We start from the raw sequence: 23,331 nt of genomic DNA on the forward strand, positions 1-23,331 counted from the left end.
TTCTTTGGAATAACAACATCAACTGTAATACAGATTTTTATTATAATAAATTACAATAATAATTACTTATAGATAAATACAGATATACACATACATAACTTTCGAAATACTTTCGCACTATCCGCACACTTTACACTTGATCATTAACTAAAACTTAAAAATTGAGCAAATAATGTTCTACTTCTTTTCGAATAGGGTTTTGGTAGCAATGTGTTCATATGAAGCCTAGAAAAATGGATAAAAAACATTTAATTAAGGAAAATTTAAGGTAGCAATAGTAATAACATACTTTTAAGGTGGTATAACAATAACCACGAATACCGTTCATTTCAAATTGAAAATTTTTACAATCGGTCAAGTCATCTAATAAAGCCAGCTCAGCACCAAGATGTGGTATTGCTGCACGCAGCAATAATATTAAAGATAAAGGCATTATCAGATCAGCATTTAAACTGATTTTAGTCGCTGTAATAAATAAAAATTTTAATAGAATTATATGTTTAAAAATTTTGTTTTAAATATTTCACTTATTACCACTGGATATAGTTTGATATGCTAGAGTTATTTTTTCCATGCAGTTTTCTATCACGGTCAACATGGCCATTGGTGTGTATTTTTCTTTCAGTTCCTTTAGCATTTTAATGGCTTCTAAAAACGTATCTGTATTTACCACCAACAGGATGTTACTAAAGAAAAAAGATAATATAAATTAATTGTCCTTTTAGAGAGCGAATGCCAACATACCTATCGAACTCTAAATATTGCATTAAGTCATTATCATTTAGTTTTTCCGCCTGCAATAGATTCTGACGATAAATTTCATCCTTATGACTGTATTTGTTGGCATACAGCACAAATAGTGTGGAATATATGCCTTCCGATAATAATATGGGATAGAGCAGAGTTATGTGAGAGACAACTTCACGATTTTCTCCCACTACAGAGTATTCCTCTGGCAAAGCGGGAAATAGACGGCGTATGAATTTATAAACTCTTTGAGAAATAGACTCCCACTCACGCATGGCCTGTTGAGCCAATAAGGGAGTTGGTTTAATTTTCCAACAACCATAAGAACGATAGAAGCAGTGTGTTATGCGCTCATTCAAGTGTTTAAAGGGATGATAACGATAACGAAAAGCATCACGCAGGTACTCTTTAATGGCAATCAATTCCTGATCATTTAAATCACTCATACCAAATTGTGGTATTAAATCCATTTCCGTTTGTAAGGATATGCTACAAAACATTTTTAGATTTACAAAATATATTAGATTGAATTTTAAAAATACTTACCAATCCTCATTTGGTACACTGTTACTTAAAGCACTGTCGTTGAATGAATCCAATGTTATGTTATTACAATTTTCCATTACATCCATTAATGTAGAATAAGTATGACTACCGCCACTATCATCCGAGCTTAGGTTTGTCAATTTATTGAATGTACTAAGCAGATCAAAACTGGAGAAATCCAAACCGTTTAGTGTGTCTTCGGAATGTGAATGAGTGCGACTCAATTCAAGTTTATCGAAATTTAACAATGACGAATTTAAGCTCAACTTATCGAAATCTTTTGTAATATTCTGCAAAGGTAGAAAACCTTTTTTATTGTTGTTGTGACTGCTAACATTTGCAGTCGAAATATTGGTTATGTCTAGTTCGCGGGGTATTAGCTTTTCATTTTCGAGTTCTTGTTGTTTGCTTATGAAAGCGATAACTCGATTCCACAAAGCAAATATTAAAGGTTTGGTGTTGGGTGTAGCATTTGCTAAATCTCCAAAAAGTTCATTTTCGAAATCATCAAACAGAGAACACCATTTTCGGGAATTATCAATAATATTCGAACCAAAGGCGCTAAAGAAAATATAATAGTTCACTATATGGTAAATATTTGTTTAGATTATAAATAACCCACCTGGGATATTTTGTAAATTTACGATTGATTTCCATAGTTCCAGCGTTAATGCGTACATTTTCCCAGGTTCCAGTTAATTGACCACTCAATATGTTGCCCATCATTTCGGAATTTAGTGTCATATCAATGTTCTAATATGTTAATGTGATAAAATTAGTTTTCCAACGAAAATGTACCAACATTTTGCAAATTTTCTTTTCAAATCTTATCTATTTTAAATATTTCTCTAGAAATTATTTATTTAAAAAAAATAACTTACATCTTCATCCTGTTTATTGTAGCCAACAGGCATATAGTATTTTCCCAAACCACTGGGACCATTTAAAGTAGATTCGCCTTCATAATAAAAACCATTGGGAAATATCGCAATACAACGTCCCGTCAATTCATCATTGGCGAATGAACCTTCAAAGTAATCGCCAGTTGACGAGATGCAAACACCACTGCCTACACGTTTGTTATCAGCAAATAAACCCAAATACTTTTCACCCGCCGCAATGCGATCGAGTACTCCATAGCCACACCTCTGATTGTCCACAAATTCACCAATATAAACGTAATCACTATGTTGCTTATGACCGTGTCCGTTAAAGAGTCCATTGCGAAAATTACCTTCGTACAACTCTTTTTCGTTGATGATCAAAGTGCCGTGGCCCCAGAATTTACCATTTTTTAAATTGCCCTTATAAAGGCCAACTTTTGGTATGAACATTCTACCGTAACCTTCTATGACACCGTGTATGACATCGCCTGAATACATTTTCCCATTTGGATATTCCAAGCGGCATTTGCCATGCATGACACCATTAGAAAAGTTACCCTTGACATATACACCTCCGTAGATTGCATGATTCGGCGCAAAGTTGTAGTCAATCATACGAACTTCGGGAATTTTTGATTTTTCGCTTAGCATAAGTACAGTTTTGATGGTGATCTCTAGTTGATCATACCACAATTCTATGTCGTGTTTATTTTTTGAGGTCAGTACAAAATTCTTTTCAGGAGTTATAATGCGTATGCCAGCCTCTTCTTTTCTCAGCCACATGGCATTCAGAGGCAAAGCCGTTATCTGACTACTATGCTGACATAGGAAATCAGAGAATAATATAAATACGTTTGCGCCAAAGCCCACGTGTGAAAGTTTTATAGGTACTGCAGTCGAGCTTAGAATAACTCTTCTCTCCTTGGTTTTAAATTGTAACACTTTGGTATTTTTTAAGTTAGAGCGCCAAAAATCGCGCGTGTTATCTGCCAGTTCCAAATCAATGCGATTGCGACGAGAAAATTCATTCCATGCTAGAAGTTCCTCCCTGCAAATGTTCTCGTGTTTCTGGATATGCTCTAATAATTGTATAACATATGGAAATATCAAAAATGGTTGTTGAAACATTTTTAAAAGATCTTGATTTTTGTAGCCCGCTGATGTGGTGGGCGGATACGAGTGATTAAACAGTTGATAGGCTTCATTGAATCCATCTACGGAATATGTATCACAGTAGGCTTTCGTATACAATTCAAAGATTTGTATACATTCACGATAATACTTAATAACAACCAGCTCCGTCGACTGATCATAATCCCCGCGATAGAACTGTTCCAATGAATGCAATATAGTTATGACTAAATACAAAACATTTTCCCAATGATGACAAACTTCATGCAGATCTTTTAGTACTTTTTCCACTATTTGATTGAGTTGCAGAAATTTCTTACGAAAACTCATCATTAGTTTTAATTGATTTTGAATATGATGATGCAAAGTGTGGTATTGTCGCTTAAAATAACGACGATTATAAAGGGTTAGCTGATGGCTGGCCAAAAGTAGGGGATATGATTGTTGGCTGATGTCTTTCATTTGCATGGTTAGAAAATCTTTCTCTTGACTGTAAGTCTGCTTATTTTTTTCAAAGATCTCACCCTGAGTATTCAACAGAACTGTGCGATAATCACCACAACAGGCCTCCAATATATGTACACGCGGCACATCCAAATCGGAGGAATCAAAACTTAACTCTGTTGGACTACTGATTTCGAAGATTTGTTCATTATTTGTTAGTTGTTTTTGATCATTAAAACCCCAATGATACAGACGTCCGTCTATGGTACGCACAACAGTGTGAGTTTTGCCAGTTGCCAAACTGCAAACTCCCACTTCTTTAAGTTTTTGCACATTATACAAAGAATCTCGTTTAATGTGATCTCCGGTGCCAAGTAAACCCTTATTGTTGGAGCCCATGCTAAAGATTTGCGTATGCAGAAGAGAGTATCCTTGTTGTAGAAGATTTTGTATACTAGTCTCCATATCAAGGACGGTAGAAATTGTAGAGGAATGCATTGAATTTGAGGTGTTTTTATTACACTGCTCTGAACGTAAAAGATCGGGTAATTCACCTAAAAAGATCGTTCTTTTGGAAAATGAACCTTCACTTTTTAAATTATCTTTACTTACCATAATTCTGTACAGCTATTGGTTGATTTACCTCAAGCTGCCATTGTTTCCTTGTTAGAAAAATAAAGAATTGTTCGCCTGCTGCAATATCTATTATATCCAGACCCTTTTTAAATAAACGCAAAAGTTTAGGCTGCTCACACTCCACAGAAAAATGTACACCACAATTGCCCAGGGCATAAATATCACCCATATTGGAGAGAAAAATAGTGGCCTCCGAAGAACTGCAAATACGTTTAATGCGTACACCATCTTCGGAAAGTTCCAATGGATCAAATATCACTGGCAACCACAAATGATCTTCCAAAGGTTTCGCGTAGTCTGAAATACGTTGTTTTACAACAGATCCCTCCCCCAACACTAAAAACACTTCTTTCGCGATACGACAATATTGTACATCGATAACATTTCGTTGTATGCATTTCATTTCTATGACTAAATTTTCATGGTCAAATTTAGCTTCATACAGATATTTGTCTTGATTTAACAATAAGAAAATTGTTGGGCTTATGGAACACAACCGCAGTATGGGCGAAAATGGTGGTGTCTCATTTTGCCAGGCAACCGTAACTCGTGATCCGTTAAAAAATATAAAAAACGCTTCATCATTATTATTACTATTATTGGTGGCTGAGCTTATTGTTTGGTGGTCGCTGTTCATTTTTTTGTAGATGATAAATTACACAGGTCAAATCGTTATCTCCCTTCAAAGGTCTATCACATTTTATTGATAAAATACAATTATTTATATACACAGAATTATCAAGAGTTTTGTTTTCGTACAGAGTTATAATGTAATTTTTGTTAACATTTACAGACTGATTTACATTTGTAATATTTGTTTAATTACTCAAAAACACAAAACGCATTCACAACAATGAATTTTTTTCAACAAACAAAAAGAAAACATCTGATAAAAAACATAAACAATTGTAGCAGAGTTGTTTTTTATTAACAGAATGTTTTGGATATTCAACAGGGTGACTAAGGAGTATTTTAAAAGTATTATAAAATCAATTTTGCAGAATGATGACTGATGACGATTCGGATCTCGCAGATATTCTATATATTTACCTTAAACAATAGCCAAATAATTTCTTTAGTTTTGAAGTTATAGATTTTATAAATTAATATATGTATATAGAATATCTTCTTTATTCATGAACCGATCAATATAAAAAAATATCGTATGAAAGTGCTTCCGTACAATATAAATATCATAGTAAAGTGCTTTGGAATATATACAACGTTGCATAATATTGTTTCATTTATACATATACAACGTAATACATATTAACTTTTGTCAACAAAAGTTTTGTTATTTCAAAAATTCATCAATATAAAGGTACGCATTTCGATGCAATATTGAAAAAGTTGTAGACATCATTTCAAGTTACTATTTAATGTGTATTTTGTGACTTTAAAGTTAATATATAATTTTTATTCTGTCTTTGTAGATAAATACATAATTGTATTTAACTCGATAATTATTGTTGGGGATGTATAAGTGTCAATTTCTAATATGACAGCATAAATAAATAACAACTGGCAACATTGGCAAAACGTCAAAAGCAAAAAATGGCGATTTTTTTCACGACCTCTTGCTCCAATGTTTCGCGATAGTGTATTAAAACTTTGGTATTTTTCTTATAAATTAACAATACAAAAATTTTATATTTTTACAAAAACTATTAGTTAAATATGTGTATTCAATAAATTTATAAAAATTTCAAGAGTTTAATAGGATTTCAAGCCTAAAATCACGTGATAAAATTGATGAAAAATTTGCAAAAAAAGACGGTGGAAGAAATTTTTGGACCCACCACAAGTTAAAAAAACTTAAAATCGGAAAAAAATGGTGGAGCATGAAAAAAACTTATAAAAAAAGTATAAAAATAAAAAAGAAGAAATATTTACAAAGAAATTAATTAAATATGCTTAAAAATAACAAGAAATGCAAGTAGATGTTTGTGTAGTGTGTGTGTGCTTTTTTTGTTCTTTCAGAACTAAATTGATTTGTGTATGGAAAAATTAATGATAATGATAAAGTAACAACAATGGTTGAATGTAATCCAACCGACCCTTCACCCTTAACTACTACCACAACTACAACAACTACTATTATTAAACGAACAACAAAAGCAGCAGCAGCTACAACGACAGCAAAGATATCGTCAATAAAAACGGTACAACAAAAACAAAAACAAGAGCAATTGCTACGGCTGCCTCCTAACAATATCAAAAATAATAACAACTTCGTAATCATCATTCAATCATTTACGACAAAGATATTTTGTTACCTATAAATATAATAATTTTATTAATAAACAACATTAAAATACAACAAACTGAGAACAACAACAATTACCTATAATAGGAAAAAATACTATTTTTAAATTTGTTATGGTGGCGCGATGTTTCTTTTTCTATTGGTGGTTACTTCTGCTTATCATGTTTAAAAGATTATCCTTCTGATGATGTTAAAATGCCTGCTTTTATAAATGTTTACATTTAAATTTACTATAAATTATTAAAGTTAAATTACAAATATTAATTTGCAGTAAACAAAACAACATTAACAACAAAAACATGTATACTCTATTGAAAAATAATTTGTTTATTAAAAATGTTTACATTTTTCAAAATATGCGAACTTTTGCTAAATCATTGTTTATTCTTCAAATATCAGTGTTACTTTATCTTACACTTTGTATGGAAGGAGTAAGCTTAGTACAGGGTAAGTGAATTGTAATAAATTAGGGAAAATTTTAATAATTAAAAAAAATCTTTATTATTATACAGCTGTACCTTTAACCACAAATAATTCATTGCGGGATAATACAACTGTTGCTAATTATAACAGCATGTCATCAGAATATGATCACACATATAGAGATAGTTCTACAGCATCAGCAACAACTACTACAACTACAAAACCGTATGGTATTTTAAATGATTCTTTACCTATGATGCTGGTCTCCCAGGTTACACCAGTCACCATACAAAATAAACCAAAAACTAAGATTCGTGATCGTAAGTCGGTTAAATTTTGTACATCTATTTTATTGATTGTTGTTTTACAACATTTTAGTTAATTTTTTAGTTTTAGGGCACTTAGGAAGTGAAAGTTTTTAAGAATTCTAAAAAGAATTTTGTTGTTCTTGTTCATTAACTAAGTATCTAGATACTGTTGTTATAATTACATAGGTATACCTTTGAAACAGTTTTGAAAAATATCCCAAATAGTTTCTGTTTTTTAGTTTTTTGAAATGTTTAAAAAGTATATTTATGGGAAAATTATAACAACTTAAGTTCGTTGTAAAATAAAGTCCAAATGTAATAAAAACTTCAGCTTTTGTCAATTTATAGTTGGTTCAAGTTTTAGGTTGGGATATCTTGAAAAAGGAAGAATATATAACAAAGTGAAGACTTTATTTAAAAGTCGACATATTAGACTTCCAAATAACAGATTTTTAATTAAGGTTTATAAGCTCTATTTATAACTTCTCAAACATGGCCAAAAAAGCCAGTTTTTTAACTTTGGGACAGTAAATATCGAAATTTAATGTTATGGAAAAGTTCTAAGGGTAGATTCGAATACAGTAGAGCTCTATCCTTTATTAAGGCTTAGTTGGAGTTGTGTTATTGTTAGAATTGTTCTACCGTTTTTCTTTCTATTGGAGAGACTATAGTATTATATCTCCTTTTTCATTTCTACTACTTCAAGATCTGAAAATAACGTTTTTCTTAAACAAGGCTTCCTCTTATACATCTCTCTTGTAATCTTAATGAAGAGAATAGAATAAAGCGGTATCCGAGTGAAGTTACAACCCTTACAAACTTAATCTAGGATTGAGCTTTCTTCACTTTATACTAGTTTTATAAATATTTGCATTTTTTTAAATTCTTAAATATTACTAACTCATCTTCACTCACCCCCCTTTAGGTCCTTTAAAATGTCATTGTGACATTTGTAAAGACAACAATTATATTTGTGAAACAGATGGCTACTGTTTCACCTCAGTACAAAAGGAAACATCAGGAGCATTAATATTTAGTTACAGGTAAGTTGTAAAGTTTTAACAATTTTCTTTCAATTACAACTACATACTTGAGAATTTAATAACAATCCCAATAAACATCGATCCAAACCTGTGAATATTTTTGAAAATTTTCTTAACTAAATAATGTATTTTCCAAATTGTTTTCAAATTTTAATGTTTAGCCTTTGAAATAAACATGATAATTTCAAAAAACGTTTAAAAAAATATAATGTGTGATATTTATAAAATTTTCAAAGTTTTGTTTTAATTGAACTTAGAAAAGTTTCTTTCAAAAAATAAATTATTTTAGAAAAATAAAAACAGAACATTTTTTCTAAAGCAAGGGAGCGAAAAAACGTTAAATATAGGAGAAATAATCGGAGATATAAAAGAAAAATATGCTAAAATAAATGTATGAATGTTTTATTTTCAGGTGATGTAAAAAAATATATGAATTTTGCAATAGTTAGCATTATAATTAGGGTTAGAAATATGTATGAAAATAATAATAAAGAATACTTGAAATAAGTTTGAAATTTTTTTTAGTTTCAAGCTTACCTCTAGCCTTTTTTTAAATTTGAAATACATTTGAAAAATACGTTTGATTTCTAACTGCCTTTTTGTTTGAGAAGGCCATAATTTTCCATTTGAAAACAAAAATTTTCAAATTTGTTCTCAAAGGCTATGTATGAAATTTGAATAGGTTTTCAAATACATATTTACATCATTTCAAAGGTTTTTGCTTATTGGGATATATATAAACAACAACAGTTAAATTCTTTTTTGATTCGTATAAAATTAATTTTTATTCAATTTGATTTTATATTTTTTTTATTAAAATTTATTTAAAAATAAACTAAAATTACCTTTATACCGAACAAAACAACATTTCTCTGCAAACAACCAACCAATGAACCACCGCAAAATAAAACAACATGATTCATGATTGAGAGTAATTGATATTAATAATAAAAATTCTTCTTATATATCGCAAAATTAGATGTCTAAATATGTCACAAAGTTTTCCACCCGGTCGTTTTATATGGTGCAACGACGGTCGTAATGGTGGTCCAACAGCCAGACCAGCTGCTAAACATGGTGGTCATGCTTGTTGCAAAAACTATGATTTATGCAATTTAAATTTAAAACCTATTATACGTTATTACGATTCCCATAATGGGCTACAACTAAATGACTCAACAAAAGGTGGGCTGCTAATACAAAAGCCACCGCTTTAACGTTTGTTTTATTCTATTTTTTTTTTGTTTTTCTTATTCACTGCTCCCTCTTGTTATTTTCCTTAAAAAGGGACAATGCAAGTATGTCCTGGAAATGTTAAAACATTTAATTTTTCATATTGAGTACGTTCGTTACAATAATAACAATAAGAATAACAATATAATGATGATGATAATGATAATAAAGCAAAAAAACTAAACAGCAACAAAACAAAAAACCAAAAAACATTTCAATAAACTAACCAACAGCTTTTGCGTTTTGTATGGACCAAGTTGAATGTAATTTAAAAAGGATAAATTGTTATTTTAAAATTTAAAAAACAAAACATTTTGTATATATTTTTTTAGTTTTTTTTTCAAATTATTTTTTTTTTAATTTACCTCAAAATACTAACCTTAATAAATAATATTTTCCTTGGCCTCTTCGTTAGAAGAGCTTTAAAATGTTCTTTTTTAAATATACATAATTTTTTTTTTGTTTATTCTAACATGTTTGTTAACTATCTAATCAAATCACCCAATACCCACTTAATTTCTTGAATGCTCCATATTTTGTTTTGTTAGGTGCCTTGATAAAAAGTACGATCTCCAACGAGAGCCGCTTGAATGTTTGACGACCAAACAAAAACAGAATATTTATAATGTTCAATGTTGTCATGAGGACTTCTGCAATAAAAATGAACTTTTAAAACTCAGTTTTTCCGAAGGTATTTTGCGTTATAAAAAAAAAACAACAATTCAATTCAAACCAATTAACAAATATCAAACACAATATTCTTTTTAATCAAACCTACTACTGCTATTTAGACAACAAACAAAGCATTAATTAGTTTAGTTTTTATTAAATACATAATTTGTTTTTATTACTCGTTGTATTTTAAAGAAAATAAATTGAAATATTTATAACAGGTTTAAAAAGCAAAATTTAATTAAGTTAAAGTAAAGTAAAGTAAAATACCATATACTAGGGTCTGTCTGTCTAACTGTTTTATAAAAAAAAATTAACAAAATTTTGGGTTTAAATTATCAATTTTACAAAATTTGGAGCCAAATTTTATTACAACTTTTATGACAAGTCTTTGTCTATTAAATATTCAAAAAACAAAAATGAGTTTCTTCCAAGCTTTTAAAAGGGTATTTGCTATGCTATTGTTTAACATTTACGTCTATTAATCCTGTTATAATTATTTTCAAGAAATTCTTATCAATAATACAGCATTGTTTTTACTGATGCTTCATTTTTTTTATAATACAATAATTTTTTTTCGGTTTTTTCCTAATTATCGAACAATTTGTTTACAATCTTTCTGTCTTATGATTATGATTATGATTATTATTATAATTACACACACCTACACTTTTTTACACACTTTTGTATACTTGCACATTGGTTTCTGACAAACAAGCCTCTGCTAATTTCTAACTCAATTGACTAATTTGTTTGGAAATGTTTGTTATTATAGTTACTATTTATTATATCCCCCTTTATCCAAAGCGCCATCATTATTCCTTCAGTTTGACTACTATCTACTTTATATTTTTTGTTTTTTTTTTTGCTTTTTTTAAACATTTGCACTGCTCTAGTTTTGAAAACTTGAAATATTTAATATTTTAGTAAACAAATTACTTTTTATATTGTAGTATATTTACTTAATATTACTCTGTTTTAATTAACTTAATTAGCTAAAATGAATTATCTGATGCATGCAAACAAACAAAGTAAGAAATAATAAATCACAAACATTAATACTCACTAGCAGTGTTAAAGTGTGAATGATTGTTTTCAGGATGTTGTAAAAGATTTTAATAGGATATTTTGTTAAAAAAACAGTATTTAAGGAACTATAATTTTAAGTTTTTTAATTGGTCTATAACTATAATTTAAATTTTCTTTATTTTTATAAATTAGTTAAATTATAAATTATTTGTTATTTTTTGTCATTTTTTTGATTTTTTATGGTACTCACAGTTTTATGATTACCCTGAAAGTTTTCTTTTTAAAACCTTATCGATATGTATGGTTCATATTTAAATTTGTGATAAATTTTTATGAGTTAAAAAAATTTTTATGATTTTTATCATAATTAATTTAAAACTTACTTTTACTTTTTAGCTTAATTGGTTAAAATTTGTTTAATAGATAAATACATAATTCGATTTTATGCAGCAAATTTTGTGACTGAGTTATCAGTCACATTGAGCATTAAAAGCTTTTATCAAATGGTTGAAATGTTTTAAAAAAGAACTAAGAGTCTGGAGTACTTAATTGGATTGTAGGGTATCAAAAAACTTATGGCCAATGTGAAGGCAACTAAAGTATTTATTGGACTGGATATGTAAAGTCCAAGGATTCTGATAGGGGTTTTTATAGGGCATTGTTCTATTAAGGCCTTTGTAGCAAATGGGACGTGAGTATACCGGACTTCTATGCGAAGATTCGGATAGGAAATAGATTCCACGACGGATTACTATTATAGGATATCAAAGGATTTATGGCCAAAGCTTGATGCAAAGGCAACCAAAGTACTTATTGTACTGGATAGGTGTAGTCAAAGGATTCTGATAGGGGTTTTATGGGGTATTGTTCTATTAGGGCCTTTGTTAGCAAATGGGACATGACTGTACTGGTATTTTGTGGGCTATGCGAAGTTCCGGAGGATCTAGAGACGATTGAACATATAATGTGCTATTGTTGTAGAATACAGGGTTTCTGGAAGAAATGGCTAGGAAATAGATTTCACGAAGAATTGGGTTTTATCAATGGAATTAGTTGTTCTTTCGGTTGGAGACTACAATGATGTAGTCTTTTCTTTCTTTATCTGTTCTTCTATCCTCTATCTAATTTCTTATTTTTACTTATTCTATATCTTCTTATAGTAGGTAATAACAATGGACCATGTTGTTTCAGAATTTAAGATTTTAAAAATTCGAACTTATGTTCGAATTTTTTTTAAATTTCAAAGTGATCTCTAAAAATATTTATATTTTCGAACATTCGAACTTATTTTCGAATTTTCAAAGTGATCTCTAAATCATAAGGATTCATAAAAATGTAATTTTAACGTTATTTAATGGCAAATTCTTATATTTTTGCACTTTCGAACTTTAAATTTTGAAAATAATTTAAAAATTTTCACGAATTTTAAAATATTTTTCAAGTAGTTTGAGAATATAAACTTTTTAAGGCATTTTCGAAAATTCGAAATTAAATTCGAAAATTCGAACATATGTTAGAAAAATGTTTAAAGCTGTTAAAATAAACTCTAAATCATGAGGATTCATAAAATTAAAATTTGAGTTTCATTTAAGAGCAATTTCTTAAATTTTTGCACTTTCGAACTTCAAATTTCGAAATTAATTTCCAAATTTTTATAGATTTTAAAATATTTTAATTGATGATTGAGATTATGAGCTTTTTAAGATATTTTCGAAAATTCGAAATTAAATTCGAACATTCGAACTTATGTTCGAAACATTTTTAAAGATGTTACAATGATCTCTAAATCATCAGAATTCATAAAAATATAATTTTAGTTTCATTTAAGAGAAATTTCTTAAATTTTTGCACTATCGATCTTCTTCATAAAATATTTTCGAAATTTCGAACTTATGTTCGAAAAATTTTTAAAGCTGTTATAACGATCTATAAATCTTGAGGATCCATAAAAATATGATATTAATGTTATTTAAGCAAAATTTCTTAAATGTTTTTGCTCTTTGGAACTTGATAATTTTGCAAATAATTTCAAAATTTTCATAAATTTCAAATTACTTTTAATGTAGTTAGAGAATGTTAAGTGATTTTAGTTTTATTTAAAAGCATTTTTTTACATTTTCTAATGATTTTCTATGAAATGATTTTTAAAAAAGTTCGAAAAATCGACATTATGTTCGAAAAAATGTTAAAGCTGTCAAAATGGTATATAAATCATGAGGATTCTTGAAAATATAAAATACATTTATTTAAGGACAATTTTTTAAATATTTAAACTTTCGAGCTTGAAAATTTTAAAAATAATTTGGAAACTTTTAATCATTTTGTCAAGAAAATCTGATCTTTTTAGAAAACTTTTTCATTGACCTAAGTATTCGGGAAAGTTAGTATTTGTTTTAATTTTTTCGGTAGTGGTAATGATCAAATTAAGGGAATAAGATGGGTAGGGGAATAATGGGCCTCATTTTGTAAAATGTAACTTTTTTAAACAGACTGGAAAATACAAATTTATTTCTTTTTACAAAATGAGGACTTAAAGTTTTGGACAAAAAAATATAATATCAAACAAAATTTGAATATAAAACATAGTTTTAGATCTTGTAATACATACAAGGCTTCTTTTTTTAATGGCTAAAAAAAGTAATAAAATTACTTTTAATGCGATACAAGCAACTGGGAAAATCCAGAGTAATAATAAATCTCTAACAATAACTGCTGGTTTGTAACTATAAGGAAATTTAATTAATTTTTTAAAAATAGCTATTTTTTATAGGGCTGTTTTCTTTTGTTTAAAAAAAAAAAAAAAATTACTTAATTATTTAACAATTAAGCTATAACATTAATTGGTTTCTGGTATTTTTTTATCTACTATTGCGCTAGTGTTAAATTTTTTTTCCTAATGTTTATTAACTATTTATACTATTTTCTTTAATGGGCTGTATTTTTTTTGCATAAAATCTTTTTTACTCGAAACTTTAAAATATGTGTATTACGTTATTTATGTGTATTTGCAACTTTAATTAGATGCATGTCTGTAGAAAACCACATACCACCAGATGATCCTGCCTGGTGTCACGAAAGTACCTCAGAATCCTCTGTACAATGTTGCCAAGAAGATTTTTGTAATACAAGAGATAATTATGCGGGTACACTGCCAGGTGAGACTAACAAACAACAAAAAAAACCTCCTTTTTAAACAAAATGCTACTACAAATTTAAATTCAAAATCAAAAACTAAATTCAAAACATCAATGATATAAGGAATTCAAAGTTTAGCTGTTAGCACTCATCTCAAATTCACATTTTATATATAAATAAATAAATATATCAAACAAATTTTGTTGTCCATTATTATCAATTATCGAAAGAAATTTAAACCCAAACAAAAAATAAATCGCCTCAAAAATTTGTTTATCATTTGTTTATCATAAGTTTCACTACTATATTTTAAAACTCATTGGCAAATACTACGGGGTAAAGATTATATGGAAACCGCTTGAATATTATTCATTTTCAAAATTATTTTTGTAGTTTTCTTTTTTACTATTTTTGGAACGTAAAGTGTCGGCAGGTTTTATATAATTATATATTTGTTTTAAAGATGTCTTATGTTGTTTTTTTTTTTATTTTTTATATTTCATTTATTATCATGAATGTTTTTTTTTTAAAGGAATGGGCTGGGAAGTGTATCGTCGCCGTACTTCTTCCCCTTTTTTTTGTACAACTTCGTTTATTTGTTAATTGTTTTTATTAAAGGTTTCTTTCACCCAAAATTGGCTTGAATATTTTTAATGTTTTGCGACGTTTATGTTTTATGGAATTGTAATCATTGTTTGTTTATGGAATATAAATCACAGATGTTAAGAGTTAATTTGAATGGGGAATATTTACAAAAATATATTTAATGCAAGTATGTATTTTGCAAAGTTTTTTTTATATTTTATTTAGGAATTATTATTAAGAATTAAGTATAATAGTTTTGTTATTGTCTTTTATTTAAGGGGGAAATTCAGAGCTGGAAATTTATGGTTATAGAGTTAAATTTATATGAAAAACTTCTTTAAAAATTATGATATTTATTTGTAAATATGAAAGTATATGAAAAAAAGAAGCAGTACGTTTTAAATAGGCTATAAGTAGTATGTAAGTTAAAACGTAATAATTAATGAAAAATTTCAACGAAATCGAAAAATATCAATCATTTCCCAGAAAATAATACTTTTTTAACATTATCAAATAAGTTTCAAGAAGGTTTTTACTTCAAAATTAATCTTTTGAATGTTAAAAAGTTCAAGTTTTCAAAATACTAGAACTTTTATTACTTTTCTTAGAAACTCTAAATTAATGGTTTTGAACCAGTTCCCATAGAGAAACTTTACAATTATGTTCGATATGTTATTAAATCTGTTTTATTTTAATTTAAGGTCAAATTTTAAGATTTTCCAACTTCAAAATTTTGAAAATAATTGAAACATTTTTATAAATTTTTCAGTACATATTTTCAATGCAGATTAGGAGTATGAGAGTTTTAAGTTAATATCAAAAAATGAAATTTGAAATTTTGAACTTATATTCGAAAAATTTTTAAAAATGAATGACATCAAATCCGATGAAATACAACTAGGCCTCCATCGGTCCTGTTGTGCGCTCTTATACCAGTGGCTTTGGTGGGAATCGAACCTACGCCCTCCGGTCCAACAGACTACAAAATTAACCACTATCCCACGGGATGCCCACATAATGATCTGTTTACTTATAGATCATTATGTAGACTATAGACTAGACTATAGACTAGACTATAGACTAGACTATAGACTAGACTATAGACTAGACTATAGACTAGACTATAGACTAGACTATAGACTAGACTATAGACTAGACTATAGACTAGACTATAGACTAGACTATAGACTAGACTATAGACTAGACTATAGACTGGACTATAGACTAGACTATAGACTAGACTATAGACTGGACTATAGACTAGACTATAGACTAGACTATAGACTGGACTATAGACTAGACTATAGACTAGACTATAGACTAGACTATAGACTAGACTATAGACTAGACTATAGACTAGACTATAGACTAGACTATAGACTAGACTATAGACTAGACTATAGACTAGACTATAGACTAGACTATAGACTAGACTAGACTATAGACTAGACTATAGACTAGACTATAGACTAGACTATAGACTAGACTATAGACTAGACTATAGACTAGACTAGACTATAGACTAGACTATAGACTAGACTATAGACTAGACTATAGACTAGACTATAGACTAGACTATAGACTAGACTAGACTATAGACTAGACTATAGACTAGACTATAGACTAGACTAGACTATAGACTAGACTATAGAGACTATAGACTAGACTATAGACTAGACTATAGACTAGACTATAGACTAGACTATAGACTAGACTATAGACTAGACTATAGACTAGACTATAGACTAGACTATAGACTAGACTATAGACTAGACTATAGACTAGACTATAGACTAGACTATAGACTAGACTATAGACTAGACTATAGACTAGACTATAGACTAGACTATAGACTAGACTATAGACTAGACTATAGACTAGACTATAGACTAGACTATAGACTAGACTATAGACTAGACTATAGACTAGACTATAGACTAGACTATAGACTAGACTATAGACTAGACTATAGACTAGACTATAGACTAGACTATAGACTAGACTATAGACTAGACTATAGACTAGACTATAGACTAGACTATAGACTAGACTATAGACTAGACTATAGACTAGACTATAGACTAGACTATAGACTAGACTATAGACTAGACTATAGACTAGACTATAGACTAGACTATAGACTAGACTATAGACTAGACTATAGACTAGACTATAGACTAGACTATAGACTAGACTATAGACTAGACTATAGACTAGACTATAGACTAGACTATAGACTAGACTATAGACTAGACTATAGACTAGACTATAGACTAGACTATAGACTAGACTATAGACTAGACTATAGACTAGACTATAGACTAGACTATAGACTAGACTATAGACTAGACTATAGACTAGACTAGACTGACTATAGACTAGACTATAGACTAGACTATAGACTAGACTATAGACTAGACTATAGACTAGACTATAGACTAGACTATAGACTAGACTATAGACTAGACTATAGACTAGACTATAGACTAGACTATAGACTAGACTATAGACTAGACTATAGACTAGACTATAGACTAGACTATAGACTAGACTATAGACTAGACTATAGACTAGACTATAGACTAGACTATAGACTAGACTATAGACTAGACTATAGACTAGACTATAGACTAGACTATAGACTAGACTATAGACTAGACTATAGACTAGACTATAGACTAGACTATAGACTAGACTATAGACTAGACTATAGATAGACTAGACTATAGACTAGACTATAGACTAGACTATAGACTAGACTATAGACTAGACTATAGACTAGACTATAGACTAGACTATAGACTAGACTATAGACTAGACTATAGACTAGACTATAGACTAGACTATAGACTAGACTATAGACTAGACTATAGACTAGACTATAGACTAGACTATAGACTAGACTATAGACTAGACTATAGACTAGACTATAGACTAGACTAGACTATTATCTGAAGATAATTCCGAAAATTCTAAATTTCGAACATACGTCTGAAAAATTTGTTAGGCTATAAAAATTATCTCCAAATAAAAACATAATTTTAACTTTTTTTAAAACAATTTCTTATATTTTCGAATATATTTCGATTTCGAATATATTTCGATTTCTAAATTCGAACTTATGTTTGAAAATTTGCATTTCAATACGAATTTAAGTTTTGAATTATAAAAAGTATTTTTAAACAATAAGTCAAACCATTTTATATTTAACAAAAGTTTTTCCATTAGACGAAATTTTCATATAATGAAAACTTTTACATCTTTGGTATTAAGAAGTTATTAAGGAGATATTATTGCAAATTTTTTATTCAGTTTTAGGTTTTTAAATAAAAAAAATTAAATAAATGACTCTAAAGACAATAAGAATTAGATACAATTTTTTTTAAAACGTACTGTTGTAGTATGTGAAAAGTATGAATGAGATTGCGTGTAGCAATATATTGTGAGAGTGAGCGTTAATGTATATACATATTTTTGTTGTCTATATATTAAACAAAAACATACATATTTTAATGTTTGCATTATATTTTCTTATGTATAACTTTTCTATTTATTTTTATTTAAGAAAAAATATCACATAAATGCATTTATTCATTGTTTAATCTTTATTTAATATTGGCTTTTTAATAAACTTGTTTTGGCTTTATTTAATTATATTCATGTTTTCCCAAAATGAAAATAACCAAATCTCCACTGTTACTAACCATTCAATTGCACATGGGCACGTTAATTTATATCTTTTCGTTTTGTTTTGGCTTATAATTTATTCGCATTTTATTGTTTTACAATATTCATTTATAAAGTTAAAGTTATTGCATGTGTTTATGGCCTTAAAAAAAGTATTGTGGTGGCTTAAAAAAAAACATCAAAATTCTTGAAAAAAATGCAAAGCAAATGAAAAAAAAAGTTATTAAAATAAAATCAAAATATATAGATTATTTACCGGAGGAGAGTATAAATACTTGGGTGCTGGTCGCCATTATATTTGGAGTAACATTAGCTGCCTGTCTTTCGGTGTTCTTATCATGGTGCTACTGGCAAAAACGCAAACAGGGCAGTCGAGCTCGACCATTTGCTCCTGAAGATTCGGTATATGATCCCATACTGAATGGCAACACTTTACAGGATATTATAGAAATGACCACATCGGGTTCTGGATCAGGTTTGCTAAAAGAAGATATACATATCTGTTTTAATATTAAACAAGAATTTTGTTATTATCACTTTGCTTTACTTTTTAGCGGGTCTGCCTTTACTCGTACAGCGCTCTATCGCCAGACAGATACAATTGTGTCATGTTATAGGCAAAGGACGTTTTGGCGAAGTCTGGCGCGGTCGCTGGCGTGGCGAAAATGTGGCTGTGAAAATATTTTCCAGTCGTGAAGAGTGCTCTTGGTTTCGAGAGGCCGAAATTTATCAGACTGTCATGTTGAGACATGAAAATATTTTAGGTTTTATAGCAGCCGATAATAAGGGTATGTTGTTGCTTAATCTTCTATTAAAAAAAAAAACAAGAACTTCTATCTCATTCTCTGCAGATAATGGCACTTGGACTCAACTCTGGCTGGTTACCGATTACCATGAAAATGGTTCTCTATTTGATTATTTAACCTCCCATACGGTTGATACCAAAACCATGCTTAGCATGGCTCTATCCATAGCCACTGGTTTGGCTCATCTGCACATGGATATTGTGGGTACTCGTGGTAAACCTGCGATTGCACATCGTGATTTAAAATCTAAGAATATCTTGGTTAAAACCAATCTCACCTGTGCCATTGGTGATTTGGGTTTAGCCGTGAGGCATGTGGAGAAAAATGATTCCGTAGATATACCCTCCACACATAGGGTGGGCACAAAACGCTACATGGCTCCTGAAGTTTTGGATGAAACCATGAATGCCCAACATTTTGATGCTTACAAGAGAGCCGATGTTTATGCATTCGGTTTGATTTTGTGGGAGATAGCGAGACGCTGTAATATGGGCATGATATATGATGAATATCAATTGCCATACTATGATGTAGTGCAGCCGGACCCTAGCATAGAGGAAATGAAAAAGGTATGTAGGGAATGTTTTTAATAGTTTGTATCACTCTGTACTAGAACTGAACTAGAACTGAACTAGAACGGAACTAGAACGGAACTAGAACTGAACTAGAACTGAACTAGAACTGAACTAGAACTGAACTAGAACTGAACTAGAACTGAACTAGAAATGAACTAGAACTGAACTAGATCTGAACTAGAACTGAACTAGAACTGAACTAGAACTGAACTAGAACTGAACTAGAACTGAACTAGAACTGAACTAGAACTGAACTAGAACTGAACTAGAACTGAACTAGAACTGAACTAGAGAACTGAACTGAACTAGAACTGAACTAGAGCTGAACTAGAACTGAACTAGAACTGAACTAGAACTGAACTAGAACTGAACTAGAAGTGAACTAGAACTGAACTAGAACTGAACTAGAACTGAACTAGAACTGAACAAGAACTGAAGAACTGAACTAGAACTGAACTAGAACTGAACTAGAACTGAACTAGAACTGAACTAGAACTGAACTAGAACTGAACTAGAACTGAACTAGAACTGAACTAGAACTGAACTAGAACTGAACTAGAACTGAACTAGAACTGAACTAGAACTGAACTAGAACTGAACTAGAACTGAACTAGAACTGAACTAGAACTGAACTAGAACTGAACTAGAACTGAACTAGAACTGAACTAGAACTGAACTAGAACTGAACTAGAACTGAACTAGAACTGAACTAGAACTGAACTAGAACTGAACTAGAACTGAACTAGAGAACTGAACTAGAACTGAACTAGAACTGAACTAGAAACTGAACTAGAACTGAACTAGAACTGAACTAGAACTGAACTAGAACTGAACTAGAACTGAACTAGAACTGAACTAGAACTGAACTAGAACTGAACTAGAACTGAACTAGAACTGAACTAGAACTGAACTAGAACTGAACTGAACTAGAACTGAACTAGAACTGAACTAGAACTGAACTAGAACTGAACTAGAACTGAACTAGAACTGAACTAGAACTGAACTAGAACTGAACTAGAACTGAACTAGAACTGAACTAGAACTGAACTAGAACTGACTAGAACTGAACTAGAACTGAACTAGAACTGAACTAGAACTGAACTAGAACTGAACTAGAACTGAACTAGAACTGAACTAGAACTGAACTAGAACTGAACTAGAACTGAACTAGAACTGAACTAAAACTGAACTAGAACTGAACTAGAACTAGAATTCGTTTTTTTAATAAATTTAAACAACTAATATGTTGTAATATTTACAGGTCGTCTGCATAGATAAAATGCGCCCGAACATTCCTAATCGTTGGCATGCTTCTGAAGTACTACACAGTATGGCAAAAGTGATGAAAGAATGCTGGTATCCAAATCCAGTGGCACGTTTGACTGCTCTTAGAATAAAAAAGACATTATCTAATATAAGTGTAGAAGATAAAGTTAAAAACTGATTGTCAATCCACAATCTAGTGACCATAAATTCACTAAAACCGATTATTTCACCCACAACATTTCCCGTACAAACACATCATCATCCTATTAGCTTATTATAATTATCATTACAACAATAGCAAACATCAGCATTCCTTTCCTCATAACATTAATCACTCCTCATCTCACTCACTTAATCACTTACTCACCTGCACCATACCAACCAACTGAATATTTTATATATTTGTGTGTATGTATACATATAAAGAAATTTGTTTTTATTTTATTTTGTTTTATTTTTCTTTCTGTTGAGCTTTAAAATAATTATTGATTAATTCCATTAGATTTAACATGTAATGTATTTTAGTTACATACAAATGTAACAATCCTTGTATAAAGAAAATGTTTCCTTTTACATAAGTTACTTTTTTTGTTTTATTTGTTTAGTATGTATAAGAATTTAAATGTTTAATTTATATACTAATATATATGTATGTGTGTACTATACTATTTAATAAGGCAGCTAAATTTAAGATTTTATGTAAAAAATTTTACAAATATTAATGAAAAACAAACAAAAGAAATCTTTAAGATTATAAAAGGCATTAAAATTAAACAGTTAAGTAAACCTACAAAATAACAAAGTAAAAATTCAAGAAATTATAAACTTAAGTTTTAACTTATTTTGTAGGTGTAACTAATTAGTAAACTAAATTTATTATTAGAAATAATATTTTTTTGAAATATAACATAAAATAAGTTGCTAATTGTATATAAGATTTGAAAGTATAAAAATACTAAATATAAGTATATGGAAAGTTTCATATCAGAACAATTTTTGGATTTATTATAAAATAAAAATACAAAACAAAAACAAATATACACAACAGCTTTTAAATCTGTGAACCAAAAATTTTTCTTTGAATCTTACCATTGTGAAAAATTAAAAACCAACTGAAATTAAACCAAACACCTGATTGTGTAAATCCTCCCCCTGTTGTATATACATAAATTTTATAATATTTATAATACAAATTAAATATGTAACAAAAACCAAGATTTACTATATACTTTACTATTATTATTATACGTATGTATTTAGTATAAGTTTACCATTTAAGACTCTTTCCTTTTAAGTGGCAAATTTATTTTCAGTTTTTGTTTTTTTATTTTTAATTTTTTTGCCTGTAAAAAAAACAAAGAAAATCTGTATATTATATACACCTTCCTACCACAAACAAAACACAAAACAACATACATATTGTATACATTTTCTAAATATAATTATAGTTTTTATATTAACAACATTTTTTTCTTTATGCATTTTACAAAAAAACAAAAAATACAAGAATTTTTTTAATTCCTTTATTCTAATGTTTTTATTTTGTTAACTCGTTTTCTTTTAATTTTTACAGTTTGGAAACATACAAGACTGCCATAAACTAAGTTTTCATTTAGATTTTACTTTTCTGTTTGACATTTAACCAAAAGTATACAAAAACCTACAACAATAAATATAAAAGAAATCATCTTTATAATATCACAATCAATATGTCTTTTGAAATTTTTTCTATTTGTTTTAATTACTCTTGTGTTTATTAAATATTTTTATATTAATTATTATATTTGCAAGCAAAATAGAAAAACCTGTATTGTTTTGTTTAGTGAAGAAATAAAATTTTTAATTTGTACATTTAAACAAAAAGTTCTGAAAAATTGTTGTTTTATTTGACAGGTAAATGTGAAATTTTTAGTGA

General features: G+C 29.1%; 2 protein-coding genes across 5 annotated transcripts; one reads left to right on the forward strand and one right to left on the reverse strand.

Annotated features, from left to right (window-relative positions):
• LOC119601357 (alsin homolog) lies at nt 1-5,278 on the reverse strand. Its single transcript, XM_037952269.1, has 8 exons — nt 4,365-5,278; nt 2,175-4,306; nt 1,916-2,046; nt 1,294-1,854; nt 745-1,236; nt 535-686; nt 290-465; nt 1-225 (listed from the first exon to the last, which is right to left on the reverse strand). The coding sequence occupies exons 1-8, from the start codon at nt 5,023-5,025 to the stop codon at nt 178-180; spliced, it is 4,353 nt and encodes a 1,450-aa protein (XP_037808197.1). The 5' UTR covers nt 5,026-5,278; the 3' UTR covers nt 1-177.
• Nucleotides 5,279-5,920: 642 nt separating this feature from the next.
• LOC119601341 (TGF-beta receptor type-1) lies at nt 5,921-22,461 on the forward strand. 4 transcript variants are annotated; one of them, XM_037952196.1, is made up of 9 exons: nt 5,921-6,251; nt 6,369-7,101; nt 7,167-7,397; nt 8,311-8,428; nt 9,408-9,613; nt 19,017-19,244; nt 19,324-19,557; nt 19,621-20,144; nt 21,412-22,461. In XM_037952196.1, exons 2-9 carry the CDS (start codon nt 6,954-6,956, stop codon nt 21,592-21,594), a joined length of 1,872 nt encoding a protein of 623 aa, XP_037808124.1. In that variant the 5' UTR covers nt 5,921-6,251; nt 6,369-6,953; the 3' UTR covers nt 21,595-22,461. The 4 variants fall into 4 exon arrangements, with proteins under 4 accessions (XP_037808124.1, XP_037808122.1, XP_037808125.1 ...); XM_037952194.1 differs by having other exon boundaries at nt 5,964-6,002; nt 6,926-7,101; XM_037952197.1 differs by lacking the exon at nt 9,408-9,613 and adding an exon at nt 10,210-10,352 and having other exon boundaries at nt 5,964-6,002; nt 6,926-7,101.
• Nucleotides 22,462-23,331: the final 870 nt, after the last annotated feature.

This window comes from Lucilia sericata, unplaced genomic scaffold (genome assembly GCF_015586225.1).
Source record: "Lucilia sericata isolate MDLA Ls3-8-SP2 unplaced genomic scaffold, ASM1558622v1 Contig000159F_arrow, whole genome shotgun sequence".
NCBI classification, from domain to species: domain Eukaryota; kingdom Metazoa; phylum Arthropoda; class Insecta; order Diptera; family Calliphoridae; genus Lucilia; species Lucilia sericata.